This window comes from Cyprinodon variegatus, unplaced genomic scaffold (assembly GCF_000732505.1).
Source record: "Cyprinodon variegatus isolate N-32 unplaced genomic scaffold, C_variegatus-1.0 Scaffold382, whole genome shotgun sequence".
Taxonomy (NCBI): Eukaryota; Metazoa; Chordata; class Actinopteri; order Cyprinodontiformes; family Cyprinodontidae; genus Cyprinodon; species Cyprinodon variegatus.
Window position 1 is genome coordinate 520,126 of NW_015150835.1, and position 10,773 is coordinate 530,898.

The 10,773-nt window shown below is 36.9% G+C and overlaps 2 protein-coding genes across 2 annotated transcripts in view; one reads left to right on the forward strand and one right to left on the reverse strand.

The window, feature by feature from the left end:
* Positions 1 to 5,484: 5,484 nt before the first annotated feature.
* On the reverse strand, positions 5,485 to 10,425 carry LOC107092447. The gene is made up of 5 exons (XM_015386941.1): positions 10,289 to 10,425; positions 8,602 to 8,785; positions 8,339 to 8,481; positions 7,424 to 7,543; positions 5,485 to 6,067 (listed from the first exon to the last, which is right to left on the reverse strand). Exons 1-5 carry the CDS (start codon positions 10,352 to 10,354, stop codon positions 5,651 to 5,653), a joined length of 930 nt encoding a protein of 309 aa, XP_015242427.1. The 5' UTR covers positions 10,355 to 10,425; the 3' UTR covers positions 5,485 to 5,650.
* LOC107092446 (piggyBac transposable element-derived protein 2-like) overlaps positions 10,279 to 10,773 on the forward strand; it is a 9,333-nt gene continuing 8,838 nt past the window's right edge. Inside the window, exon 1 of the mRNA XM_015386939.1 lies at positions 10,279 to 10,380. The gene's annotated coding sequence lies outside the window, so the exon portion shown is untranslated. The remainder of the gene's footprint in view (positions 10,381 to 10,773) is intronic.

Below are 10,773 nucleotides of genomic sequence, written 5' to 3' on the forward strand. Positions count from 1 at the left end.
TAATCCTTTTTTGTTCCTTTTCGGAAATTAAATCATGCAAGATGTGCTAATTTTCTCAGATTACGGAATTAAGATTATTTTTACTGTGTATTTACAGCAGTGGTGGAGAGAAGTGCAGTGTTGCCTTTATTATTTTTATTAGAGTTGGAAAAAACCCTCTCATCTGATAGGCTACAATATGCACTGCAAAAAAATCCAAATCTAAATAAATCAATTTTTCTTAAAGTAGGTGCATTTTTCTTAAATTTTTGGGTGGTTAGTGAGACACTTTGCCAGTAGAACAAGACAATTTACATTTAAAATAAGACAAAAACAATTACATTGTCTTGTTTCAAGTGAATATTATCTACGGTAATTGTCTTATTTTAAGAGCAAAACTACTTATTCTATTGGGAAATAATCTTATTTATCTGCTCAGATTGAGGGGAAATACACTTAATTTAAGAAATTTTGACTTGTTTCTAGATCGTTTTTGCAGTGTGGACACACCGCATCATCTAAAACGGCTTCTGTTGTTGTCAGCCCAGCACGCGCACGCGCGCGCGAGTTGTGTGCGTGGGTTTAGTCCCTCGGCTGCGCGCACCCTGTATTACCTCTTATAACAGATCAGGAATTCAGTGCGCAGTCTTACCTCGGCAACAGACTTAGACTTAGACAAACGTTCATTGTCACTTTGTATACTTGGAGTGTATACAAAACGAAATTTCTTACATTCAGTTTTCCAGCAGTAAATGAGCAGCAGCTTAGCAGGGAATATGAACATTTTTATTTATGAAGTGCAGCAGTGATCAAGATATAAACAGTATGGGAGAGACATGGTGTAAAAGGCATCAATGTGGAAGGTTCAGAGCAGTGCAAAAAAAAAAAAAATAGATATGGTGCAAAATGCAGTAGAAACACTGAGTTCAGTTCTATTATGGAGGTACCGTGTAGTGCAGGTATGATGTTGTCAGTGATGCAGAGTCTCGATTTGTGACTTGATTTGAGTTTTCAACAGTTCAACAGACTTACGGCAGCGGGGAAAAAGCTGGTGCAGAACCTGCAGTGGATGCTTCGAAGCCTCTTCCCGGAGGGCAGCAGGGAGAACAGTCCATGGAGGGATTTGTGAGGGGTCGCAGATGTACATGCAGCACTGGGATGAAATGTCTTTAATGGAGGGAAGAGGAGCCCTGATGATCCTCCCTTCTGTTCTCACCACTCTTCTTACATTCTTCCAGTCTGCGGCGCTGCAGCCTCCACACCACACAGTGAGACGGCTGGTCATAATGCTCTCTATGGTGCTTCTATAGAGGGTTGTGAGGATGGGTCGGGGCAGAAACGCCCTCCTCACCTCCCATAATCTCCTTTATTCTGTCAAACTTTATCTGGTTGGTACTGTGGAAACAAACCTGTTATGGCCCACGCACTTTATCTTTATTACTTTATTCATAGTTCCTGCTTACTCTGGTCAATGCTAGCATCCATGTTGTTATACATGGAGCGCTGATGTGCACTTCAACATGATGAATACATGTGTTTATTTAAAGAAGGTGGTAATATGACGCCGCTGAGTTTTATTCCACACTTGACTAAAAAAAGCAATGGTTTATGAAAAGAGTGCAGTGATGGGCTAAGCCCAATATATATGTTTCACAGTGAAACACCAATGGGGGACATTTTTAACCCCCTTGTTTTCGAAATGCTTGTATAACTGTTACAATAAAACCCTGCTTTCTCTATCACTTCATAACTTTTCTTAAAATGGATCCAGACTGTTTTTTCTTTATTTTAGTTTTACTTAGTTTGAATATGTTTTTAAAAATAAATGGTTTGAACACATTTACTGGATCACTTACACTGTTGCAGTAAGAAATAATCCCATTTAGCGGTTTTAGGGGTATTGTAATGTATTCTAGTGTTAAACCTATTATAATGAATTCTAACCTTGCCTAACTCAGAAACATGCAGCCTAAACTTTTTTTGTCATTTGTCAACCATAGACATCAGGTTATTTTTCAAAGGACCGGAAAACAGAGACTTTTTTGAAGATACCATATGCCACATGACCCTGGGTAATAGTAATTTGCTCTGGTTTATGTATGAATGCAGCACAAACAGGAGGGACAGCAGAGATAGGGGAACAGGCCAGAATGGGGAGACAGAGATGGAACAAGAAGAAATGGTGAAGAAAATTCCTGCGGCCTACGGCGTGTTCTTAGAAGACTGACTAAAAATACTATTTGGTTGATCAAAATATTCAGTACACTTCAAATGAGTTCAACTTCAATCATCATTTTATCAATGACGGTGAATAAATTAGGTGCAACTGTCTCAAAGGGTGATGGACCGGTGACCTGTCCACCTGCCTTTGCCTGATAAATGCTGGGACCGGCTCCAGCCCTCCCCAAATCTAATGAAAGGACTAGGGGTTCAGAAAATGAATGAATGAATGCATCAAAGAGTAGTTTAATAATTTGTCTTAACTTTAGTAAGGTTAGTTTTGCTGGTGAGTAGTAATGTGATGCTCAAATATCTGAGTATTTAAAGGCAGTTTGCAGTTTTAAGCAGTAGGCTTTGGTCTCCAGCGCCAACCAAGGATTAGTTTGTCAATCTGTGGGACAGGGTTCAAATTGATGTCTCATCATAAAACATACTTACCTTAGTTTGGGTTCTTTCTTTTGAAGTTAGACTTATACAATTTTAGGTAAATTAACATGAAGTCATACTAAAAATGCTATACTACCAGTAGTAATGGGAAAGAACTTAACAGGTAACAATGTGGTCACAGCCATCCCTGACTAGCAAATTAACATGTTGCTCTAATTACCCCTTTATGGGCTAAAATGTCTGTTTTAATTGCTTTCACTCCAGAACAAAACTGAGAAAAAAAGGTGCAGGTAACTATAGCATTGTTGACAATATATAAGTGTGTCCAATCAAGTTTCCATTATTAAACAATTATATTTTTCATGTGGTTTTGGTAGATCTATGCATGGTAGTACGGAAAGATGACAGAGGCAGGAGTAAGAATGAGAACAGCACATTTCTTATAATTAAATATTTTGTTGGGTTAGGCTCCAGATGATGAACATTTTTACAGGTGGTACCAACTCACCAGGCTTCTTAAACATGCCTGTTCTGTGGCCAATAATTCACAAACACATTGAGCTGAAACCAACTCTTAAAAATGAAATGAGAAACAATCCGGAAAACACTTAATAATTTACTTCATATACACTTAGATGATAAGACCATCTGGAGATGAGTCATTTATCTTGATAAAACTTAAACATTTATTATTTATATCACTATGTGTTCTGCAAAGGGAGTGCTTTAAAGTTTTCCAACCTCTTTAACTTTTATTACATTTTGTCCTGTTGCAACCACAAACTCTTTTTGTAGAGTTAAACAGCAGCAGGAGTACTGTATTTTTCCTTTCTTTCCAAGGAATATGTAACAATTTAGTATGGGTCTGAGCCAGTGCAACCAATATTAAGTTTACTTTCCCCTTGTTATCTTTCCATCTGTCATCAGATTTACCCTCAGCTTGTTTGTTTTTGGGCAGTACATAAACGGATAAAGCTGGCTGTTTTACCAAGATGGTGCTTTATATCTTGATTTACAGGATGAAATTAAGGTTTGTATTACTTAATAACCTGTTAATAACCTGTTTTGTTTGATATTAATTCACTGTAAGCTTATCATTATCATCTCCATTGTAGTGGTTCAAATTGTAATTGTTTCCTGAAGCCGACTGTGATTCATTTTTCATGGTGTTTTGGGTTTTGGTTTAAAAAAATAAAGGAAGCAGCTTCCATTGAAATCATTTGGGCTCGATTTCCTAAAAATATAAACCTATAAAAGGACAGTGCACTGCAGCTTTGTACATCTAGAGACTTTGTTTGATTTTTGCCAAAAAAGAAAGTCAAGATCATTTACATAAAATTCACTGCTTATCAGTTGGATTTAGACATGGAATTTCTCTATGCTGCAAAGTGTCCAATATAAAGCTTCCCCATCCTTGCTAAGAAAGACATCCAGACAAAATAATGCTGCTACAACCATGTTTCATCTCAGGGATGGTTCATTCATGGCGTGAGTATGCAACAAAGTTCAGTTTTATTCTCATCAAACCCTTGAATTTTTTTCTTTTTCCTAAATCATTCAATAAGAAATCTATACATTTTCCTTTGTTTTTGTAGGTTTTTTTATGTATTAGTCTGTCAAATCAAAGTGAAGAAAATTAACAGAAGTTCATGGTTGTAGTCTGGCAAACTGAGGAAAAGTTTAAGGGGTTTGAACAGTTCAGGAAGTAACTACTTGTCTCTGCTCCTAAGTATAGAGGTGAAATTCACACTAAGTCGTGTCAAAACTACGAATTACCAAAGCAGGACATATGCGTTTTGCTATTATTTTTGTATTCCAACCATAAAGCAGTAGCTGTTTAGATGTTACCATCAAAGAGGTCTGGGGTCGTCACATCCATGAAAATAGAAACTGTTGCTTTGAAAGGTCTTCTTATTTCAATGAAAAGCAACCTAATCCAGCATCTATCTGCCGGTTCTCTGTTCTCTACCTGTTATATTAATGCCACCATGCACCTTTTAATGTCCTCAGTGAGTTTTGAATAAAAAAGGGGAACTGTTCAGGTTTCTTCAGGTCAACAATGGCGGTCCGGTCAGGTTACGTACTCTAAACATGATCTGTTATGCTGTATGCTGACTAGTCTTAGTCTTGGACAATATGAGGCGACTGAAGAACTGTTCAAAGAAAGGTTCAAATTTAGGATCAATCGACTTACAGATTTAACTCTACCAGGAGCACAGTTTTTAAATGACTAATTAAGAGTGAAACTGCATCAAACAGATGCCTCCCTAGTAAAAAAAAATAAAAATAAATAAAAAACAGTTATAGATTCAAGATTATTAATCTGATTTACATAAAAAAGGAACCAACAGCCTTTAAACTCAAAAGTTGTTTGTCATTCGTTTTGAGATATAATTACCTGACACTTTTTTAAAAGATAGAAAAAAAAAGAAGTTAATATTTATGAATCGGCTAAACATTAAGTGATTTTTTTTTTCCCTAGCCAAAATTCGGATTGTCTTAACACAGCAATTCTGTGCTTTATTGCAAAGACATCATAAAAATAAAAGCTGTTTGTATAAATTACTTCTCCAAAAAACAGATTGTCCTTTTATCTCATAATATTTTCATTTATTTATTTCTGTGCATTTTGTGATTCAGTGCTTCTGAAGATAGTTTCCTTAATGTTGGATGAATAATGTCATGCTTTCTTTATTTTAATACATTCTCTTCTGTTCTAAAGATCCAATGCCACTGCTTCAGTGAATGCAGGAACAACTCACTGAAAGGTCGCCATCTTGTGTTGATTTAAACAACTGCTCTTGAATGAAGAACTCCCAACAGTAAAACAAAAACACACACACAAAAAAAAAAAACAACAACACAAAAACCAAGAAAGAAATCATTTAGTATCTTGGTGAGCATCTTTAATCAAATGTGATAAACTTTACTGAGGTACATTAAAGCTCAGTTTAAAGAGAATTCTTTTTGATTTCCCTCTGAATGTGCAAATTAAATCCTTTGGCTCTCTTCCTCTTTCTTGTCTCCGCTGAAGGACTGATTGGGAACTCCTTTTAGCACTAAGCTAAAATATTTTGTCGTCGTTGTCTTCTTGTTGAAAACTAGAATCACTGTCCAGTTCCCCTGAGGCTGAGAGGAGCTCGCCTGGCCGGAGTTCCTCTACTAGAGTCCCTTCCTCTTCCTCCATCTCACCTCCCTCTGCACTTCTCTCTAAGTCATCCTCACTCTCTCCTCTCTCCTCTGCTGCACTCCTTCTGTTTTTCCCATTTTGTTCTGCCTCGTCCCTCTCCATGCTATGTCCCGCAGCCTCTTTAACCCACTCTCCTCCCACATCTCTTTTTTCTGGGAACTGGCTGATTGCTGGAAGAGGTTGTAACTCCACAAGAGTCAAGGCTGAATCGGGATCTTCCTCGAAGTTGGAGATCGGAGCAAGTCTACGACCTCGTGTTGTTAAACGTGTCTTCAGCTCATTTTGCTTGACCTAAAAGAAGAAGATGTCTCTAAGATGAATAAGATAAATAGCATTTTTTCCCATGTTAAACGTACAAACTGATTTTAAACAGCACACTTTGTACAAATACCCCTAAATAAACACCAAGGAACAGAGCAGACAAAGCAGTGATAAAGTTGTAGAGATGTGTAAAGCAGTTGTAGATCACAAAACAACGACCTGAGCTTTAAACTTCCTGAATTCTGTTCAATCTATCACCAACAACAACAACAATAAAAAAAAGAAAAATGTGCATGTGCAACAAAACAGCTTCAACAGGCCAGGAGAGGAAAGTCCAGCCAAACAGCAAAGAGGCCTATGATGACTCTGCAGGAGCTTCAGAGACCTAAAGCTCAGGTGGAAGAATCTGGTCCTTGGGAAAAATAAGTCTCTTTACAGTCTGCCACAAGAAAAAAAGTCAAGGAAGGTGCTCTGCTCAGATGAAACCTAACGTGAACTTACTGAGCCACATGCCAAATACAGAGAAAAAAACACAGTACATCAGCCTAAAAGCACCATCACCAAAACAAAGCCTTGTTAGAACCTGAAAAGGTCTTGAATCTGAAACTAAGGTTGATCTCCCAGATCCTACATCCAATCTGGTTAAGCCTGAACTATTTTCTAAAGAAGTATCTGAGGGTCTGTAGAAGATCTAAGTTGGTATTTGTACTTTTGTGGTTTTTGTGTTTTTCTATTGTTCTCCCTGCTGCCCTCTGGGAAGAGGCTTTGGAGCATTGACTGCAGGTCCAGCAGGTTCTGCCACAGCTTTTTCACCGCTGCCATCAGACTGTTAAACTGTTAACTCTAAACTGCACTCTGGATCACACATGCAACATTTTTTGTGCAGCATATTTATTTTTCATTGTATTGAACCTTTCCATATCAATGCCTTTTGCACCATAACTTTTAAACGGGTTTCTTTTCCTCCTACACTGTTCACACTCTGATCACTACTGCACTTTTTAATGGTTGTGGTTCACTTTTGTAAGCTTCTTATTTCACTGTTGTAAGCTGTAAGCGATGTAATTCAATTTCATATACACTCTGCATATACAAAATGAAAATAAATTTTGTCTAAGTATTTGTACTTTTAATAACTTGCAGATATAACTGCACTAAAATGTGATAATTATTTAGTATGGACTCACAGCAACTCTAAGGCCCATGCTAAGTTTTTCTTTTTTTATAAGGGAAACATCTTAAAGCTAACAAATTCCTACTCTATTATTACAAAATTATAAATGACATAATTATTTGGAAAAACACTGAATTTTGTGGTTGTAATGTGGAAACATTTAAGGTATTTTTTAAGGAGTGCATGAAACAAAACTTTGACCCGAACCCTACCTTGCGTCTCTCCTCAGCACGCCTCATTTTCTCATCAAGCTCTTTTCTGCTGTAATTTTGAGACTTTTTGACCTTCAGGGGCTCCAGTCTGGCAGGAAGGCTCTTTGTGACGGATTCATGCTTATAAGAAAAACACACATTTTCACATCACTTGCTGAAGCAATACAGATTTAACTTACCTGCTCATTTCCAAATAATATATATCCCCTATCTCCTTATGCACTTATAGACGGTGTTTAACAGCACATGCAGCTAAGGTTTGATGCATTTAGCAGCATAATGAAATTGTTTCCAAACATAGTCATCTCTCCTTAGAAATATTCCAAAACTTTAACTTGCATCTGCAGTTTATTAATTCAGACATTTCAATCTGCTTTCAGGGGAGTAAATGTAAGTAAGTTGCTTTAAAAAAAGTTTAAAGTACAAAAACCTGAGAGCTTTTGAATGTGTCTTTATCAAAATGGTTGAGTTCAACATAATATGAACAATATTCCATTTAGATAATAATGCTAAACATTCAAAAACACTTATACTAAAATATGTTATACTGCTTATTCCCTTTTAAAGAGATTCAGCGACAGATGAGAAATTATATGATTAGAAACTTTAGGTGGAATAATGTTGAATGATTCTGTTTTTTTTTGTTTTTGTTTTTTTTTTACATAAATAAGAATTGTTTCTGAATCTATTTAGAAGCCATGCTAATACCCTGAAGTCGGCCTTTACCATTGACTCTCTTTGCTTTATACAAGTCAAATAAGTATTTTGCTTATTTTGACAAATCTCATAATCCAGATATAAATATTTAATTAATAACTGATAAATTAGCAAGGCCCAGGTGTAAATTAAAAGGTAGCCCAGATTTTAAAATAGCTCATTGATAATCTTTTCAGTCAGAAAAACTGAGCTGCCCACCATGATGCAGAAGGCAGTTCCCTTCTCTTTCGTTAAGCTCTGAACTGGGATGATGCCCTGAGTCCACAGCTCTTCCATTAAGTCCCTGGACTTGGGACGCCCCTGTCCTGAGAGGTCACCCTGCGGCAATCTCGGAGCAGCATCTAAAACACCCCAAAAACATTTTAAAAACAGCTTAAAGATGTTTCTTTCTTTCTTTCTTTTTTTTTTTACACAAGAAAATAAAGTTAATTTAATTCGGCTCGTTCTGAGCTTATTTTCACCATTTGGCAAAACTCTGTGAACTTCATGTTCCCCGAGTCTGTCAGAGGACTCAGGAGGCCGTTCATCAGGCACTGCTCCAGTTGACACCTGGAGCTCTCTGTTTTCCATCACAACCCCGCTGTCCTTGGTGCCCTTTGACCCAGCGGAGTCACTGCGTTGACTGGGTTTACCACCTGCTCCATTCTGGCATAGGGAGCAGGAAGAAGAACACAAATCAGCACATTACTAAATTCTTTCACACTCTGGACATATTTTTTATATTTTCAAGATGCCATGAAACTGTTCAGATGTTAACAAAAAAACTAAAATATACCCTGTTTTAAACCAACAAATACGGTCAATGCAAACCCTCCCTGCAATTAAGTCATATTTTCTTGTGACTCTTCAGCTTCAACCCACCTTTCTGCCTCTGTCTGCATAAAATGCCTTGCAACAATATTCACATTTGGACTGAAACAATTAATTAGATTAATTGTCGATTATTGAAAGAAATCGTCAAATAATTTTGTAATCGATTAACTGTTATCTGGAGTATTGAGACACTAAAACGTAGCTTTAGCCATCAGAGCAACAGCAAGTATACCAAAATTGTATGAAAATTAATACGGTAAATATTATATCTTTAAGATAAAAAATCGACAGATTAATCCTAATTAAGCCCCTAATTTAACACTTCTTCCAATTTTTTCAGGTTACAACTAAAAACTTCAATATGGTATTTATTTTTGTTTTCCTTACAGACTCAAAGATCACATTGCTACCAATTCATCACCAACAAGAAACATAGTGGTGGCAGCATCATGCTGTACAAATCTTTTTTTTTTTTCATTTAATGTTAAAGAAAAGGTAATAGAACTAAATAAGGAACAATAAAAAAAAACTCTGTTATAAACATTTGATTTGCATAGGACTTGAGACTAAGCAGACACAGTTCAGTCTAAAATCCATCTGAGAATGAGGGGCATGGCATGAAAACAGATACTGACACTGAAAAAAATTGAATCTAATTTCAAAAACTGAGTTGAAGTAGTCAAGAAACTGAAAATAAAAGAATGGTGGATCTATTTTTGTAAAGGAGAATAATATCTGAATTTCCATTGATGTTGTTGTTATTCTCCATTCTTTTTTTGGTCTCAAAAGTGGAGAATAACAGTTCTTTCAAAAAGTTTTTTAAGAAGTACCAATAAAGTATAGGTCTCACCTTAAAGGTGCGACTAATACGAAGAAACACAAAGAACTACAGCTGATTATCCAGATCACAAAACAACACTACTAAAACTTTTACTGTAAAGATTTCTAAAAATGCTTTCTTAAAATACAAACTCCACATCCTAAAAAACTGTTGTCAAGTAATTGTTAATATATGAAAACATTTTTTTTTTTTTTTTTGAATATTCCACTTGAGATTATTACTGTTGCCACCATCTATATTAGGGGGAAATAAATGGTAGGGGTGGCCACAGGGGTGGCCAATGATTGGCTAATGGTTTCCATGGCCACCCCTGCCCCCCCTATCCAGCTCCCCCATCTAGCTCCCCCCGTGCGTACAAGCCATGTTGCGCTATTGCGATATGTAAAGGGTTAAATACTTACTGAACTCTTGAAAGAATACTGGCTGAGGGTAAAATGTGACCTATTTTCTGCAGAGTTTCGGTCGCCTAAAGCAGGCGGATACAGCGACCCTACCTGGTTCCAGGGGCCCGTCTTGACCAGCGGGTGGACCGCAGTGTTTGAGGAGCTGGCACATCCCATCTTTGTTTCAAATTTCCTCGTTTCAGGTCCGACTCCTAAACGGGCTGGTTAGTAATGTATCTGGGTTGTTTGCTTCCCTCTCCAGGTATGAAATGACCACAGCGTTGCATACCTTCACCCGGCCGCTGTCTCCAGGGGCCCGTTGCTATGGGCCGTTGCTACAATAGATCTGACGCGTTTATCCAGGAACAAACAGAGGACACTTGGCAAAGGCCTCTCTGCTAATATTTATATCGGGTTAAACCGTTTTTAAAAAAAATTTGTTTTTTGCAGGAAAAACAATAATTGAAAACAAAATGGTAGAAAATAATAATATAATAAAATATACATAAAATAATAATAGATATTATTTTGGCTTTTTTTTTCTATGTAGTTCATCTTTTTGATGGTTTATAGCTCAAAACTTTCATCATTTATTC